The 17,511-nt window shown below is 54.4% G+C and overlaps 2 protein-coding genes and 2 long non-coding RNA genes across 5 annotated transcripts in view; 2 read left to right on the forward strand and 2 right to left on the reverse strand.

Annotated features, from left to right (window-relative positions):
• The window catches only part of LOC144319296 (uncharacterized), a 44,831-nt gene extending 40,727 nt beyond the window's left edge, over positions 1–4,104 (reverse strand). For both annotated transcript variants that reach the window (XR_013385165.1, XR_013385164.1), the window contains exon 1: positions 2,996–4,104. This is a non-coding gene — a long non-coding RNA (uncharacterized LOC144319296). The remainder of the gene's footprint in view (positions 1–2,995) is intronic.
• Positions 4,105–4,244: 140 nt separating this feature from the next.
• Positions 4,245–10,715, forward strand: MAPK3 (mitogen-activated protein kinase 3). Its single transcript, XM_077907197.1, has 9 exons — positions 4,245–4,445; positions 5,459–5,641; positions 7,488–7,677; positions 7,856–7,972; positions 8,204–8,318; positions 8,678–8,809; positions 8,976–9,085; positions 9,166–9,320; positions 10,144–10,715. Exons 1-8 carry the CDS (start codon positions 4,273–4,275, stop codon positions 9,286–9,288), a joined length of 1,143 nt encoding a protein of 380 aa, XP_077763323.1. The 5' UTR covers positions 4,245–4,272; the 3' UTR covers positions 9,289–9,320; positions 10,144–10,715.
• LOC144319298 (uncharacterized) lies at positions 8,974–13,780 on the reverse strand. Its single transcript, XR_013385167.1, has 2 exons — positions 12,443–13,780; positions 8,974–12,121 (listed from the first exon to the last, which is right to left on the reverse strand). It is a non-coding gene; the product is annotated as an uncharacterized LOC144319298 (long non-coding RNA).
• Positions 11,068–16,601, forward strand: GDPD3 (glycerophosphodiester phosphodiesterase domain containing 3). The gene is made up of 10 exons (XM_077907204.1): positions 11,068–11,506; positions 11,755–11,797; positions 12,037–12,172; positions 12,263–12,308; positions 12,447–12,565; positions 12,679–12,768; positions 13,135–13,268; positions 14,527–14,586; positions 14,691–14,742; positions 16,404–16,601. Exons 1-10 carry the CDS (start codon positions 11,362–11,364, stop codon positions 16,539–16,541), a joined length of 963 nt encoding a protein of 320 aa, XP_077763330.1. The 5' UTR covers positions 11,068–11,361; the 3' UTR covers positions 16,542–16,601.
• The last annotated feature ends 910 nt before the right edge of the window (positions 16,602–17,511 follow it).

Genomic DNA, 17,511 nt, shown 5'->3' on the forward strand with positions numbered 1-17,511 from the left:
GGTGGTGCAGTGGTTTGGCGCCTGCCTTTGGCCCAGGGCGCGATCCTGGAGACCCGGGATCGAATCCCACGTCGGGCTCCCGGTGCATGGAGCCTGCTTCTCCCTCTGCCTGTGTCTCTGCCTCTCTCTCTCTCTCTCTGTGACTATCATAAATAAATAAAAAATTTAAAAAAAAATAAAAATAAAAATAAAAAAAATAAAACGTTAACATTTAGAGAGCGTTGATGAAGGGTATACAGAAATGCCCTGAAATATTTTTGTAACTTTTTGGTAAGTTCTGAAATTATCTAAAAAGTAAAAAACAAAACAAAACAAAAAAAGCAATTGGGGTTTGATCCACAGTAGGGATGATGGTCTCAGTAACTATGATGATAATAAAACAGCAAGGAGTTTGGCTGGACAAATGAAACAGGACAGGGTTCAACGCTGAGACTGGTGGCAGAAATGCGGCAAGCAGAGTCTGGAAGACAAAGGTTTGAAGTAAAAGGACAAGTTTCACTGGATGTGAAAGCATCTGCAAGCCTCGAGGTGAAGCTGTCCGGCAAACACTGAAACTCTGAACTAGAACTAAGGAGAAAGGCAGAGATTTACATAAACAGTTGATACCACCAGAGTATGACATAACCAAGGGTGACACTGTAGAGAAGGGAGCCCAGTGGGGCAGGCAGTGCTGACCACAAAGATTTCAGAGAAGGGATTGTGGTGCCTGGGTGGCTCCATCACTTGTGTGTCCAAGACTCTTGGTTCTGGTTCAGGTCATGATCTCAGGGTCGTGAGATGGCACCTCGAGTTAGATTCCTGCTGGAGATTCTCTCCGTCTCCCTCTCCCCCACGCCCTGACATGCAGGTACACACTCTCTCTCAAATAAATCATAAATTAAATTATGATTTTAGAGAAGGGGTGATCTTCAGAATGCTCATGCCAAAGGAGAGATGTCTGAGTAGAGCTCATCTCTAAGATAGGAAAAAGTGATGCAAACAAACAAAAACCCAAACTATATCAGGGGGTTTTGGGTTTTAAAAAAAGGTCAGTTCTTAAATCTTCATAAATTAGTAAGTATGTTCTGATACGATCCCTGTTCCTGCACATCTGCTGCCTTCTTGGGTTGTGCTGACCAGTTGAGGTGGTTGGAATGGGAATGCTCACTTGTGCTCTTCAGATGTTACTCACTTGTTACCCTAGTCGAACTACCCGCTGGCCTCTCTTGTGACTTTGACATCACAGATAAGAACTGGTTTAAGGGCAGCCTGGTAGCCCAGCAGTTTAGCGCCGCTTTCAGCCTGGGGTATGATCCTGGAGACCCGGGATCGAGTCCCACGTCGGGCTCCCTGCACAGAGCCTGCTTCTCCCTCTGCCTGTCTCTCTCTCTCTCTCTCTGTCATGAATAAATAAAAAATTTTAAAAATCTTAAAAAAAGAACTGGTTTAAGATTTAGTCTGGATAGATCCAGATGATAGAACTAAGCCAAATGGCAGCTGTTAGAAAAACTCTAAAGAGCAATGAGCTGTGAGAGAAAATTATTCTGAAAGCTCCTTCCAACTCAGTAGTTCAGTAAGCTTCTGGGTTTTTGTTTTTTTTCTGTAAATGTTCATAGTACTTACTTTATATCGCTGCTATGAGGATGATGGGAGACAAAGTATATAAAAGTGCCGGCGCAGAATAGCTGTTCAGCCTTTAATAGACAAGTATTGGGGATCCCTGGGTGGCGCAGCGGTTTAGCGCCTGCCTTTGGCCCAGGGCGTGATCCTGGAGACCCGAATCCCACGTCGGGATCCCAGTGCATGGAGCCTGCTTCTCCCTCTCCCTCTGCCTGTGTCTCTGCCTCTCTCTCTCTCTCTCTGTGACTATCATAAATAAATAAAAATTAAAAAAGACAAGTATCAATCTACGAAATAGACCAAGGAAGTACCAACCTCAGCCACTAGAGGGCAATCTGAGTCACACTCCTTCGAAAAAGACTAAAAAGCAGCTTGATGTGGCAGGCACCACTCCCGATGCACCAGCCTTTCCTCTGCCGGGAAGCTCGGTCCCGCTCAGGAAACCTGGCTCCACGCTGAACTCCGTGGTGCTTTCTCTGAGTCATTAGATTCTCCCACAGTCGCAAAATGATCTGGCAAAAGTCCCTCAAAGGCTTTTACCGCTTACTGAGTCACATCCAAACTCCCTGCCTGAATCCAAGGCCTTCCTCAATCTGGCCCCCAACCTACCTCTTCAGCCTGAACCCCTTTTAATCCTTTATACTGCAGCCACACTAGACAAATCATGCTCCTGCCTCTGTGCTGGGGCTCACGCTGCTCCTTCTCCTTGATGCCTTCCCTCTATGCCGACCTTCCAAAACCCCACTTCTTTTTCCATCGTGCAAATGTTATCTCCTCCTTAGCTCCCTCCCTGTTTCTCTAAAGGAGGGCGATCTCACCAACCCTGAGCTCACACACCATATATGACATCCATCTATCTTGTATTACAGTGATTTATGTATGTGCATCTTTTCTCTTCAATAGATTAGAAACTCCGTGGGTAGAGAGACCAGAGAGTAATCTGCCCAGGGTAACACAGCAAGTAAGTGGTAAAGATGAGATTCTAACCCAGGAAATCCAGACAGCTCTTGCTCTTACCCACTAGTTCACAACTATATAGTAATCTTTCATTAGCCACAGTGCCTACCTAGCTAGGAGTTTTGCACACAGTGCAATTCAATTGCTTATCAAATGAATAAATAAAAACAAAACAAACAAACAAACCTACCCTGAAACATTGATCTAATTAGCATCTCTTAAACCTTCACTGACTTGTAGGCTATTGGGAACCAGCTACTCAGTCTCATTAATCTGAATTAGAGTGCCTGGCTGTAGATCTAATTATGAGCAATTTCAGAATCATAATTACTGTTCCATTTGGTCTCTTGATCTGTAATGCACATAAGGATCTACTCTTAGCTTCTAAGGGATTATAAAACAAACAAACAAACAAACAAAACCCAACGTGATTACTTACTGAAGGCTAGGAGATGTGTTTTGTGAAGCGTCCAGCTCACAGCTTCTCTGTGAAGTGAGGGGAATGGACTGGATGGCCTCGGAGGGCCCTTTCCTGGGTTTTAACAGGCTCTGATTCTGGGAGATTGAATGGAATTGAAAAGAGCCTCTGCCTCTGTGTCAAAAGATATCATTTTAAGTCTCAACTCCCCATCCATACAATTTGATTTATCCAGTCAAAAATCTTTGAACGTCTGAGCGTCAGGTACAGGGGAGGATACAGTAATGAGCAAGACAGACATGGCCCCTGCTCATCCTGTTAAGAAAATCGGAGGACACCTATAATGTGCAGTTGTCCTATGGAAGAAACCCAGCTGGTCCAAGTATGGTGTAAACTACAAAATCTTGCATCCCATCAAAAGATGGTGATCCTGCCAGGATTCCAGTTTCACCAAGTCCAATGACAACAAAATCGTCACCTATTTTGCTGTTTTTTGAGAGAAGCCTGATAGTGTATTTTAACCAAACCTGGTCAACACTGCAGGCAGCTTTCCCGCCCTTCTGTTGCAGTTCCACCTAAATGGGCTGAGGTTATGGGTGCTCACTTCCAGCACTGTACTGTCGCTGGCAAGAGGCCAAGCCCCTAGTCCACTCTCGCAGGCCTGTCAGAAACCCATTAGGCTGAGTCTGGACCTGCGGGTTCTCGGTGGCTCCAAGTCACCAGCCTCGGCCCCTCATCTGTGAAAGGCAGGCCGTATCTGCGAAGAAGCCATCTCCCACGCTACTGGGAAATGCGGATGCGGCCGTGTGTCGTCGGGCCGAGCCTCGCTCGGAGGCCACACTCCAGAGGGCTGGGGAGGGCCCCCTTGGGGCTCCATCTCGAGCCCCGGGCCGCGACTCGGTTGGCAGCAGAGCTGGCGGGGCCAGGCGACTCGGTCCCGGCCCCAGCTCCCGCACCCGCTTGCTGGGTGGCTCCGGGAAGGTCACCTGGCGGCCCTGCCGGCTAGCCTGCATTCGGCGGGAGGGGTGCACCGTCTCCCGGCCGCCGCGCTCGTGCCTACGGGCTGCCAGCAGCAGACGGAGCGGCCGGGCACCGGGGACCCGGGCAGCAGCCGAGGGCGCCCGGGAGCGCGCGGGGGTCACGTGGGGCGCGCGGGGGCGCGCGGGGGCGGGGCCTGGCGCACGCGGCTCAGCCGGCGGCGGGGCGCGGGGCGCGGGGCGGGCGGGAAGGGGCGGGGCCTCGGGCGGGGCCGCCGGGGGGAGGCGGGGAGGCGGGGAGGCGGGAGGGGAGGAGTGGAGATGGCGGCGGCGGCGGCGGCGCAGGGGGGCGGGGGCGGGGAGCCCCGGGGAGCCGATGGGGTCGGCCCGGGGGTCTCGGGGGAGGTGGAGGTGGTGAAGGGGCAGCCGTTCGACGTGGGCCCGCGCTACACGGAGCTGCACTACATCGGCGAGGGCGCGTACGGCATGGTCAGGTGAGGGGGCGTTCCGGAGGAGGGGGCTCGTGGGGGGGCGCGCGCGAGGGTGAGTGCGCTCGGGCCGGGGCGCTCCCAGGGTCCCGAGAGGCGGGGGCTTCACGAGGCCGGCGGGGCGTCCCACGGCGCGGCCCTGGGGTGCTCTGGGGGAGCGGCGCCGCCTACGTTCTAAGGGGAGGGGGCTTGGGAGGCCTCAGGAGCGACCATTCTGTAGTGAAGGGAGGGGCATCGGAGTGTCCGCGGGGGAGCCGTGGGGGGACCCTGGGGACTCTGTGGACGCGGGAGGAGGCGGAGACACGAAGTATTCTTGGGGAGGTGATATCAGTGAGGACCGAGTGAAGGACCCTACTCTGGGGAAAGGATGCCTTGGATTCTCCCAGTGAGGCCTGCCAAGGAGCTGGGGAGAGCAGAGCTCAGGGCTGGGCAGGGTGGGGCAGGGCTTTGGGCCTGGGGCCAGGAGCCCGGTGACCCATGAGGGGTCCAGGGGTGCGTTCTTGCAACTTTTAGAAGGGGTCTGTTAGCTCTCTCGTCCCCACTGTGCGCTCTGGGCCTTTGTTCATCTGGGAACAGCTCTCCTGCCCAGGTGCCTGACCCTAACACCTCATCCCTTCTTTCCCATCCCTCCTGACCGCCTCCTTCTCACTGTGCCTCACTGTGCGTCCTGCACTCACCTCCCACTCCCTGGACCTGTCTTGGGTTGAAGGAGCCCAGCCTGGAGAGGGGAGGATGAGAGGTCAGGGCAACTAGAATGGACAGGGCTGAGGAGAGGGGAAGTCAGTGAACGGTCAGTCTCTTCCTCTGTTTGTGAAGTCACCGAAGGGCTGCCTGGCTGGTCCCCAGCTTTCTCCCTGGAGATCCCAGGCCTTCACAGCAGGAAGGAACCAGCATTGTTTATGACTTGGCCAGAGTCCTCTCATGCTCCCTCCCCTCCCTGCTCAGGCCTGGGTAGGGCCACCAGGCCTGGACTCCCCCTATGTAAGGCCACACCAACAACATCTCTCTGACCCTCTCAGCTCAGCTTACGACCACGTGCGCAAGGTTCGCGTGGCCATCAAGAAAATCAGCCCCTTTGAGCATCAGACCTACTGCCAGCGCACACTGAGGGAGATCCAGATCTTGCTGCGCTTCCGCCATGAGAACGTCATTGGCATTCGGGACATTCTGCGGGCGCCCACCCTGGACGCCATGAGGGATGTGTATCCTTCACCTTGGCCAGATGGCTGGCTAGGCATAGCCTCAGAGCCGGGCTGGGAGAACGTTGGCTTTCTTTCTGTTTCCTTCTTTCCTGCCACACTCCAAAACAAACCCAGTAAATGAAACTTTCCAGCAGAAAAGAGACCACAGAGTGTAAGAGGACTGGGAGGCCTGAGGTGAATCCTGGCCTGCTGTAACCAGGCTGTGTGGCCTTGGGCAAGTCTGTGCTCCATGCTGTGCCTCATTTGGGGGGAGGGTGAGAGTTGGGCTCTATGGGAGCTTTGTCTTTTGACATCTGCATTTCTGTGACGTGACCCAGCCTCTGCCCACAGACAGTTCTTGTTTAACAGATGATGATTCTTTCCTCTCTGGGTCTGCAGACTGGAAGGAAGGCAGGAAGGAAGAAAACTGCCCGTTCTGAAGGGCCTACTATGAGTGAGGTGCAGTGCACGCCAAATGCTTTGACACTTCTTATTCTACCTCCCAGCTGCTGTATGAGATGGGTCTCATCAGCTCCATTTCAAAGATGAGAAAACTGAGGCTCAGAAAGCCCCAAATCAGGTGCTGCTGTTGCTGCCTCCTAACCTCCCCCAGATGAGAACTGTCCTTTCTCTGACATTTCCTGCTCAGAGCCTCACCCCAGTCACCTGTGGACTTGCACTTCGCCCAGGGAGGGACAGCCTTGTCTTTGTTGCCCTCCCCCCCCCCCACATTGCTTCCCTAGCTTGTCGTCCACTTCCTGTCAGGCCCTGTTGTTAGCAGCTTATAGCACCCATCACCTCTCCCCACCCTACCCACCCCCAGCCAGTCCCAGTTCTCCACCCAAATGTGGGGATTTGTGCTGCACTGTCTGCAGCCCCCACCACAAGCTGTGGGCAGGAAATCTCCACACTCGCCACTAGCTTGCTGTGTGACCTTAAGCAAGTCACTGCATCTTGCTGGGCCTCCTCACCTCTCAAACAGCATAATCGGCCCAGGTGTCTTCAGAAGGCTCTTTCAAGGCTGATTCTAAAAGACAGCCCTGACTTATTCTTTCAGAGAGCAACCAAATGGCATTTATTTATTTATTTATTTACTTAACGTATGTTTAATCTTTGTTTTCTCTTAAAATACCAAAGGACATTTACTCTTCCATCTTCTGATGTATGGCCAGGCACTCTTTGAGGAGGAGCATGCTGTTGGGAGTTTCTCCTCATTTGTCTTGCCCAAACCATTCCCCATAAGGCAGGCATTTATTTTTAAGCAAACATTTATTGCATGCCAGATGGTGTTCACACTATCTCATTTAACCCTCTCAACAGCCATGTGGCTTAGGCATTTATCATAGCAACACTAGTTCATGTTTGCTGAGCACTTACAACATGCTAGGCTCTGGACTGGGCCGGCTGGTTTCCATGGGTCACCTCACTGAGTCTTCATAACTGCTTTCCAAAGAGCCACTCTCTCTCCCCTGCTTTCCACATGAGGAAATGGAGGTGCAGATGGGTTGAGGTCATGAGGCCAATGAGCAGTGGAGTGGGGGTTTGGCCACCAGCAAAACAAGTCCAGAGTGGTTGCTCTTAACCGTGAAGCTTTCCTGCTTCCTGCAGTTTATCATCCCTGCTTTTCCCAATAAGGAAACAGAGGCCACGGAATGGAAGTACTTTTGTTCAGGGGGTGCCAGCCGAGAATGCAGCAAGAGGCCCTGAGCCCAACTGCTGAGCTTGGGCCTTGTCCAGCTCATGATATGGGTTGAGTCTTAGGGACACTAGCTGGAAGGGGATAGGAAGCCTAGCTGCCAAAGTCTGTTCTTCTTAACCAAGCGCCTCCCGCTACCCCCACCTGGGGGGGCTCTTGTGCCATCCTCAGCTACATCGTGCAGGACCTGATGGAGACAGACCTATACAAGTTGCTCAAAAGCCAGCAGCTGAGCAACGACCATGTTTGCTACTTCCTCTACCAGATCCTGCGAGGTCTCAAGTATATCCACTCAGCCAATGTGCTCCACCGGGATTTAAAGCCCTCTAACCTGCTCATCAACACCACCTGCGACCTTAAGGTCAGAGGCTTGGGTGCCTGTCCCCTTGTCCCATGGGTCTGGGGCTTCCAGGTGACCAGTAGACCCCTTGAGTAAACCATCACAAGCAAAGGGAACAGCGTGGGCAGAGGCAGGGTGATATGACCACGTGGGCCTTGGGCCTTGAGCACTGAGCTTAGCAGCCTTGGTTGGCTTCCAGATCTGCGATTTTGGCCTGGCCCGGATTGCCGATCCTGAGCATGACCACACTGGCTTCCTGACAGAATATGTGGCCACGCGCTGGTACCGGGCTCCAGAAATCATGCTTAACTCTAAGGTATGGGGGGGGGGGGCACCCACCCCTAAAGGGCAGGGGCCAGGTCTCAGAAAGCCCTGGAGCCACTTCGGAGCCAGGCATGACCCCCATGATGCAGGAAGTCTGCCTCCAGGCCTCTGCCCTGCTCCTCCCTGGCTGGTATTGAGCCTAGATTGGAGTAGTGGCTTGGCCCAGACAGCAGACCCCTGTTGAGGCTGGTCCAGGAGCCCACTGCTTTTTCCTCCTCCCCAGGGCTACACCAAGTCCATCGACATCTGGTCTGTGGGCTGCATTCTGGCTGAGATGCTCTCCAACCGGCCCATCTTCCCTGGCAAGCACTACCTGGACCAGCTCAACCACATTCTAGGTGAGGGGGGCCTGGCCAGCCAAGTAGGAGGAGATTAGTGGGAGGTGAGATTTCTTGATGGTCAGGGTACTACCATGTGTGGAGCCCCTACAGCATCTCACAGTATTTCAGTGAGATACAGACACAATCCCTGTTCGATAGATGGGAAGAGCAAGGCTACACTCCACACTTATGAAGCGTTCACATCAAGATTTGAATCTGTGGCTGCCCAAATCCAGACCCCTTGCCCTTCATCACCATAGTATTGGCTGGGAGATAACTGTCAGAGCTTGGAGCTCATTGGAGGGGACTCCTGTTTGGGGTTCCTTCTGTTCCCAGGAGGGAGAGAGCTCTCACTGAGGCACCCACCTTACCCACAGGTATCCTAGGCTCTCCATCCCAGGAGGACTTGAACTGTATCATCAATATGAAGGCCCGAAACTACCTACAGTCTCTGCCCTCCAAGACCAAGGTGGCATGGGCCAAGCTTTTTCCCAAGTCAGACTCCAAAGGTGAGAGGGACATGGGGGCTGGTACAGGGTAAAAACTCAGTGCAGAGGAGGGTACATGAGCCAAGCAGCTGCCTAAGTGGACACTACCCTGGGCACAAGAAGCAAAGTGATGCTTCTGGGAGCTTCTCCAGCCTTTTCTTTGACCCTGACTCCTGCCCTTACCTAGCCCTTGACCTGCTAGACCGGATGTTGACCTTTAACCCCAACAAACGGATTACAGTGGAAGAAGCACTGGCTCATCCCTACTTGGAGCAGTACTACGACCCAACAGATGAGGTGGGCCAGACACCAGCAACAGGGCTGGTGGGTAGGTGGATGGGGGACCCAGCGTGAGCCTGACTTCTTTGCCACCCCAGCCAGTGGCTGAGGAGCCTTTCACTTTCGACATGGAGCTGGATGATCTACCCAAGGAGCGTCTGAAGGAGCTCATCTTCCAGGAGACAGCCCGCTTCCAGCCTGGGGTGCTGGAAGCCCCCTAGTCTGGACAGACACCTCTGTTCCTTGGGGCCTGGTGAGTGCTCCCCACTGCCCACACACAGATTCACCAATACCAATGTGTCCAGCACACCTCCATATAATCACAGGCTTGTTCACACCCATGAGTCAGGTGCATGGTAGCAACAGAAAGGCTAGAGCCTGCTCAGGCCACAGACCTGTGGGCCACCAATTCTTCACATCCCTCTCCCTCTCCCCCAGCCCTGAAGGTCTCCCACCTCGCAACACCCTGCATGCTCCAGCTTCCATAGCTGGAGGTCCCTGAGGGCCCCTCTCCCCCATCTGAGGACCAGAGCCAGGTGTGGACAGAGAGGCAGGTGGGGCAGTAATTGCCTTGGGAGGAGCCAGCAGTACCCAGCCTGTCCCAGATGCCAAGTTCCCTCACACCTGGTGCCCGGGTCAGTGGATCAAGTGCCCGCCCACACAGATCTCCTTCCTCGAGTCTCTTTTCCGTCTTTCTGGCCAGCTGCAGCCTGATGGAAGGAAGGCAGACACACCTACACTCAAACTCCAGCCCTGACACTTAGTAAGAGCCATGTGACATTGTGCAAGACACCTCAGCTCTCTGTGCCTCAGTTTCCTGGGGAGTGTCCCAAGGACGAGAGCAAACACTGAGCACTAAGCACTGTTCTCTGGGGTTTATGTGCATTAACTCATTCTGCCCTCCAGCTGTACCCTGAGATAGGCATTGATGCTCTCACCAAGTATGGTTAAAGAACACAAGGCCCATCCCAGGCAGCCATGAGGATGGGATGAGGGAGGTGGAGGTCAGGGCTCCGGCAGGTCCACTGGTGGGTGCTAACGGTTCCTTTCCCTTTCCCACCTGCCTTTTTGTTTAGGCTCTGCCTCCTGCCTGCCCCTCCCCTGCCGGACTGTTAGGAAATGGACACTGTGCCCCACCCAGACCCCTGGTGGCCCAGGTCGGGGCAGAGGGTGCACCTGGCCACCTTCCACGGCTTTGCTCTGGCCTCCTGCTCCAGGCAGGCCAAGTCTCCCTCTGCCCCGCCTCCCCTCCCAGGACCTGAGGGGCTTAGGTGGCCCCAAAGTAAATCGCCCTCTGCTGCTTGCCTTCGTCTACCCCAGCTATCCCAGTCTCTGGTAGTTCTGGAATGGAAGGGCTCTGGCTGCCCGGGGACCGACTGAAGGGTGGTGGGGGGATGGGGGACACTGACCCATTAAAACCCCACCCCGTTTTCCCTGAAGGAATATTCCTAAGGCTCCAGGGCTAGTCCCCCTGAGGAACAGGGCCCAGGCCTAAACCCCCTCCCTCAAAGCTGCCACATCTAACACCCCCTGCTGCCTCTGTGTGTGGGTGAACAGAAGTGGAGCTGGGGGCACGAGGACAGCCTGGTGCCCCTGCCCACCCCTGTGCCTGTATCTAATATATAAATATAGAGATGTGTATATGATGGCCCTGGCTCTGTCTGTATTTGCCGACGCCCCGACCCTCACCACTGCTTTGAGGACTGACACACCTGCCCAGCCATTTCCCAGTTGTGTGGCTTCACCCAGTCTTGGTGATCTTTGGCTCCCCAGGATTGTCAGGAACACCAGACTCCTGGACAGAGCGGGGTCAATTTTCCCCTTAGTCACTGTCCTCTCCCTCTGTACTGGCTTCCTGTCTAACTGGCTGGGGGTGTTTTGGGGGTGACTCAGGGGCATCCTACACACCCCTAGATTCTCTGGAAATGGCTAAGGGTGGCTTGTTAGACACCCAAGCTGCAAACAGATGGGAGGGGGAGGGGGGAAGGTTGTAGCCAACCCAGTGGGGGAGGGGGTTTGTTTCCTGCAGTGTGGCCAAGGAGAGCAGGGTGCTGGGGTCTGTGAAAGGTCTAAAGGTGGGAGAGCCAGGGCTGCTGGAGTCTCTCCTCCTGCCTTTCCCCCATCCCCAGCTGAGCACTGCAGCCTGGCCTGAGGCCAGGAGCAGGCTCAGCAGGTCCCAGGGGTGTGGTGGCGACCAGTGGCGGAGCCAGCCTACACCGGGCAGGCAGTCAGCAGAGGCAGCACAGTACATCAGGAGCGTCTGGGTTCACTCGGCGGGAGCCCAGCGAGGCAGCATGACCATGAGCCCTCTGCTGTACTATGCCCTACCCACCCTGGGCGGCTATGTCATGCTCTCCATCTTCTTCCTGCGCCGGCCTCGCCTGCTGCACACACCCTGGGCTCCAGCCTTCCTGCCGCGCCTGGGGGCCCACCGGGCAGGTGAGCTGGGCTCCAGTAGGAAGGGAGGATGGCGATGGTGACTACTGAGGGTGGAGTCGGGACAGCAAGGTGCCAGGGTGGACAGCAGCAGGGGAGGCCCCAGCAGCAGGCTATTAGAAAGCAAGCCGAGCCCCAGGGGGGAGGAGAGCCAGGTGGCAGGGCAGGATGTGGAAGAAGGAAGAAGAGGCAGGGGATAAGGGGAGAGGTGGGAGGCCAGGCCCTGGGACCCACCCAGTTGCCCCACACAGGATCTGGAGAGCGACTGGAACACACCATAGAAGCCATGGAGAAGTGAGTGTACCTGCCCCCAAGCTGCAGCCTGAGGTGGTGCCAGACGTGCACTGCATGACACCAGAGGGCGCCACTCACTTCTTAGCCTGAGTGACTGGGGCCCCCTGGAGGTGTGCAGCTATGCGCTGCACATCCTGCTGTGAGTCCTGCCCCACACTCCCCTAAACCTCTGCACCACCCTGTGATCTGGTCTCCCCCTTTCCCTGGGTGCCCCCCTGCACTGACCTTCACTCTCATAGCTCCATGGCCCAGCGATCCGACTTCCTGGAGCTTGACTGCCAGCTGACACGGGATGGTGTGGTGGTGCTGTCCCACGACGAGAACCTGTCTCGCCAGTCAGGCGTGAATAGGGATGTGAGCAGCTTGGACTTTGAGGTGGGCTTTGCCTGGCCTCCCCCACAATCCCCAAAGAGCCACTATGCTTCCACTCGAGCCTCCTGGTCACTTGCTCCCTATTCTCCCCAGGAGCTGCCCCTCTACAAGGAGGAGCTGGAAGTTTACTTCTCACCAGGTGAGAGCATGACCTTACCAAGTGGGGTCATGTCCTCACCTCCTGCCCTCTCTTCTCCACTGGGACTCCGTTCCTCCCACCAGGTTCCCACCCCACCCCACCCATCCCCCTCTGATCCCTCTTGCACAACCCACCTAGGCCACTTTGCACATGGGTCAGATCGGCGTATGGTGAGTCTGGAGGATGTGTTCCGGAGGTTCCCTCGGATGCCCATGAGCGTGGAGGTCAAAAAGGGAAATGAAGAACTCATTAACAAGGTGGTACTACAGGCAAGGGTGGGGGGAGCCTGGGGCCGGAGAGAGGCCTGACTCCCCTTCATCATCATCATCATCATCATCATCATCATCATCATCATCCCTCCCCACCCCAGATAGCTGGCCTGGTGAGGCACTTTGACCGCAATGAAATCACCATCTGGGCCTCGGAAAAGAGCTCAATCATGAAGAAGTGCAGGGCTGCTGTGAGTCCATGCTTTCCCTCCTCCAGCCACCCCTCCTCTCAGGAGCAGGAGGCTCCAGGGCAGAGGCTGGGCAGGTCTGGGGGTGTGTGGAGGAACTGACTGGCCCTGAGAAGGGTCTCAGAGGGTAGAATTTGGAGAGGAGAGATGCTAGAGAGAATGTGAGCACAGGCATGATGGTGGGAACTGGGGGATTGGGGAGGAGGGGAGGGGTGCAATTAGGCCTGAACACCTGGCCAAGGTTATAGCTTTGATCCTGCAAGTAGTAGAGCTTCTGAATGTCCAGCACTGTTCCCCCTGCAGCCCGAGCCTCCTCTCTGCTTTTCCAGAAGCAGACTGACCCCCGTCTCACTTCCCCTTGCCTCCCAGAACCCTGAGATGCCATTCGCCTTCACGATAACCCGAGGATTGTGGTTGGTGCTGCTCTATTACCTGGGGCTGCTGCCCTTCGTCCATATCCCGGAGAGGTTTTTCATCTGCTTCTTGCCCACCATCATCAATAGGTACCCACAGGGTTCCTGTTTTCCTTCTGCATCCTCCCCCAGGTCCCCAGATGCTTCTGTCCTCAGAGAAATACCCCACACCTCAAGTCCCAGCTCCCTGGCCATCCTCAAGGATAGCCCCCAGGGTCCTCTGAAGACAGTGGTTCTCCGCAAGCATTCATGAATTCTGAGCAGGGGCCCACGTACCCCTTGAAACTCTATGCAGATGTGTGTTGATGTGGATAGAGTTTAGGACAAAGTATTTATTTATTCATCCAACAAATATTTATCGAAATGTTTACTCTGTTCTAGGTGCAACTACACTAGTAAATAAGATGTGGGTGGGGTAAGGTCCCTGTCCCCAGTGAGCCTACACAGTCTGGCTGGGAGACAAATATTAATCAGTTATAGTATCATTCTCTGATTCTCAAAAGGAAAAGCAAGCTTTCTCCTGCTGGGAGACCAGGATTAACAAAGTAACAGCTGGGTAAAGTATCAGGAATTTGGATACTTCGCCAGCTCTTAAGCCTGGCCCCTCCCTTCCCTTTTTGAGAACTCTGTGGCAGCTCTAGTGCTTTCTTCTCCCCTCTGTTGCCCTGAGGGAGGTCCCAGCAAGCCCCCACAATCCCTTGCTACAAAGATATCATCAGACTACTGCGCTCTGTGTGCAGAACCTTATATAGGGTTGGCAAAGTGTCTTCACATCCCTTAGCTGATGAGAGCTTTACCTTGCAGCAGCCCAGAAGTTACAGGAATCGTGACCCCCCACAGTACCCCCGGAGAATCTGAGGTTCAGAGAGGTTCTATTATTTGCTCAAGGCCACACAGCTGGAAGTGTAGGGTACGAATTTGCCTGCCTGGGTCTCACTCCAGAGCCTGCACTGGGACATTTATAAAGGGCCCCTAAAATCATCCCTGACGTGGGCCAATCAGGACGATAAGCAGACCCACTGAGCTTTGGCCTCAGGAAGCTGGTCAGGCCCAACCAGGGGACTTTCAGATTGCACATCCAGCTTGAGAATCGAGTGGGCTCAGGTCTTTGGCTCTCAAAAACTGAGCTTCCTCTTTTGTAAAACAGTGAGGGGAAGGCACACTCTCCAAGTATGCAGGCCCGGATGTCAGGGTAGAATCTCACCCAGCAGTAGAGGACTTGTTCATCTGGGGAGTTGCAAAGGTTCTTCTAGACCGGCCCGGGTAACACTGGCCAGGGGCCGCCAACACCCCACCCCTGTGACAGAGTAAGATGCAGGGGACTGACCATGACACTATCTCTCTGCAGGACCTACTTCCCATTTCCCTGCTCTGGGCTGAACAAGCTGGCGGCTATGGTTTCCAAATGGTGAGGGGGCAAGGATGCTGGGTGGCATGTCCCCATAGAGACCTACCACTGCCCTTCTCCCTCGTCCCCTCTCATCACCGCCTTTGGCACCCGCTTCCCACCAGGTTAATCATGAGGAAAAGCCTGATCCAACACCTGGAACAGCGAGGAGTGCAGGTGAGGCTTGACCGTCACCCCCTCAGCAAGTGGGTGGTTCACAACGTGAGCCTAGTACAGCGTTCCAGGCACAGCTCTGCTACCAGCTAACTAGGTCACCCGGGCAGGTCACCTTTAGAGTCTCAGTCTTTCGATCTGTGAAGTGGGGGTCATGGTATATTTAACTGTTACCTAGCAATGGCTTGATAAGCGCCAGCCATTATGATGATGATGATGTATTGAACCTACTGTCCTGATTCCTGATGAGGGGGTGAGTGGGGCTGGGAAAGAGACCAGAGAAGGTAAAAACCAGCCCAGTCTCCTCCCTGCCCCTCTCCTGGGCATCCACTTTGACCAGGTCATTTAATTAGCAGACCTTTGTTGAGAATGCGCTACAGTCCAGGCATGGCAGTGCCAGGGAAGGAGCAGGGAACTTACCATCAAATCAGGGACAGTGGAAGGAAATGAAGCAATCACAGGGCACCAAGTGGACAGAAAGGAAATAGCGCTGTGGTCTGTAGGGTCAAAGGAGGCCTTCAGGAACAAGTGAGGAGCTGGCTGGCAGGGAGAGAAAAGGAGAGCATCTCCTGCAAGAGGCTCAGCATATGGGAGAGCCAGGAGGAGCCAGAGGCCATGGCAGTGGGAGGAACTGAAGAGAGGTTCCACTGGGCTGCAGTGTGGAGGAAGTGGTACAAGGGGAGCTGGAGAAGGCAGCAGTGGCTGAGGCAGGAAGCCTGTGAGCGTCAGTAAGGAGCCCAGACATCAGCCTAGAGGAAGGGAAGCTTTTGAGGACCTTAAGCAGAGGAGAGCCCTATCCAGTTGTTTGTGACTAAGGGTCACTCTGGTCATCATGTGGAGAAGAGACTGTGGGGGCCGGTGGAGGAGGCAGGTGCTGTCACTGTCAGGTGTCGGGCTTAGGTGGCAAGCAGCAGGATGGATGGAGGAGTTAGCTGACAGGCCAGGACTTGACTGCCCAGATGTGGGGGTGAGTGAGGCATGAGGATGACACCCCTCTTTCAGATTAGCCGCCCCCCCCCAATTCTGAGGGTTTTCACCACAACTCTGGAGGTTGGATCATCATTTTCATTGGTCACATTAAGAAACCAAGAGATCCAATGACTTGCCCCAGGTACACATACCATCTCTCCCCATATCCATGCCCACAAGAGAAGACTCAGGCACCAGGGAAGATGCAGAGCAGACTCAGGGAGACTGGGAGAGGTCCACAGCTAGCTTTGCAGGGGAGAAGAAAAGTGGCTCCAATCTGAACCATAGATGATTTCTCTGGCATATGTACTCTCACCTTGTCCAATTTCAGGCTGCCAACGTGAAGTCATTGAGCACAGAGTTTGGGTAACATTTCCACCTTAAACAGTCAACAGATGTGACTAACCTCCAGGGTGTAGGTAATAGTAACATGTAGTAAAATAATGAGGAAGTGATGAGTTTTGAGTATTTATTACATTTTTAAGAGCATTTATTGAATTACAAATTTATATAACTTAGTATTACATAATGGCCGTGTTTAATAACCAACTTACAAAATTCCTGATGATCCAACAGTCCTCTCCAGCGTCCCACTGCTGGGAGGTCTCCACACAGAAGGGCTCCCACCATCTGGATGCAAGGGGACGTGCCAGGTAAAGCTGTGTGAAACTATGAGCCCCTCCCTCCCCACTCAGGTGATCTTTTGGTGCCTTAATGAAGAGTCGGACTTTGAAGCAGCCTACAGCCTGGGGGCCACCGGGGTCATGACCGATTACCCCACAGCCCTGAGGCACTACCTGGACAATCACCGAGGATCTGCCCAGGCCTCCTAAAAGCCCAGAAAACCTCACCCTCTTGCCTAGGTCTCTTTCCCAATAAATATCCTCTTTTGAGTCACAGCTTGGTGTTTGGGGGGCACAGATGGGACAAGGTCCTAGGCGACTGCAAAGATGGCCACTGAGGGCAGAAGAGGCCAGTCTATGGCCAGAGTTTGGGGCCCTAACCAGCCTGACCCACTAGTTCCACCACATTCCAGACCCAGAGTAATGCCACACCCTGTGCCAGCCTGGCCTCCACGCTTCTCAGGAATGTCCCTTGCAGGAAGGAGCAAGGCCTCTTGCCCCTTCAGAGCCACAGGTTCCACTCTCTTAAGGCCCTGAAGAGCCCCAGGCACACACAGCAAGGGACTTCATCTAGTCCTGTGGGCCTCTTCACCAGGCTGCAGAGGGTGGACATGGCCTTGGAGGCTGGATGCTCAGTGCCCATTGATTGACTGCCTCAGCCTTTCCAACCCTCCATACCCACACCTAAGCCAGAAGCTCCCCCAAACTCCTCAGTCCTCTCCAGCCCTAGTACCTTATTCCCAAACAAATCACATCTCACAGGCATTTGTCGACTACTTTAGGCCAGGCTTCTTACTGGGGCCGCTGCAGGGGGGAAGACAGGTCTAGTAGGGTAGAAACCCGTGGAAACCCACAGCAGACCCCTAACCCAGCCTGCATAGGCAAGGGCATCATAGGAGGCTGCCTGGAAGAGGTGATGCTCAGCAGTAGGAACTGGCACGTTCTGAGGCTCCAGCTCCCAGAGGTCTAACGCGGATGGGTACCGTTAGCTCTCCCATTCCCAAAGAGCGGGCGATCGGACCAAAGTGAGAATCCCAACTTTGCCTCTTTCCGCCTGCATAACCTCCGGAGAGCTGCTAGACCTCTTTGACCTCTGCTCCCCTGTAAAATGGGAACAATAGCAAAAGCTGCCTCGTAGGATTGCTGCGGGGATTAAGAGAGTGGGGCACGGGCGGCGGTT

This window comes from Canis aureus, chromosome 8 (genome assembly GCF_053574225.1).
Source record: "Canis aureus isolate CA01 chromosome 8, VMU_Caureus_v.1.0, whole genome shotgun sequence".
In the NCBI taxonomy this organism is placed as follows: Eukaryota; Metazoa; Chordata; class Mammalia; order Carnivora; family Canidae; genus Canis; species Canis aureus.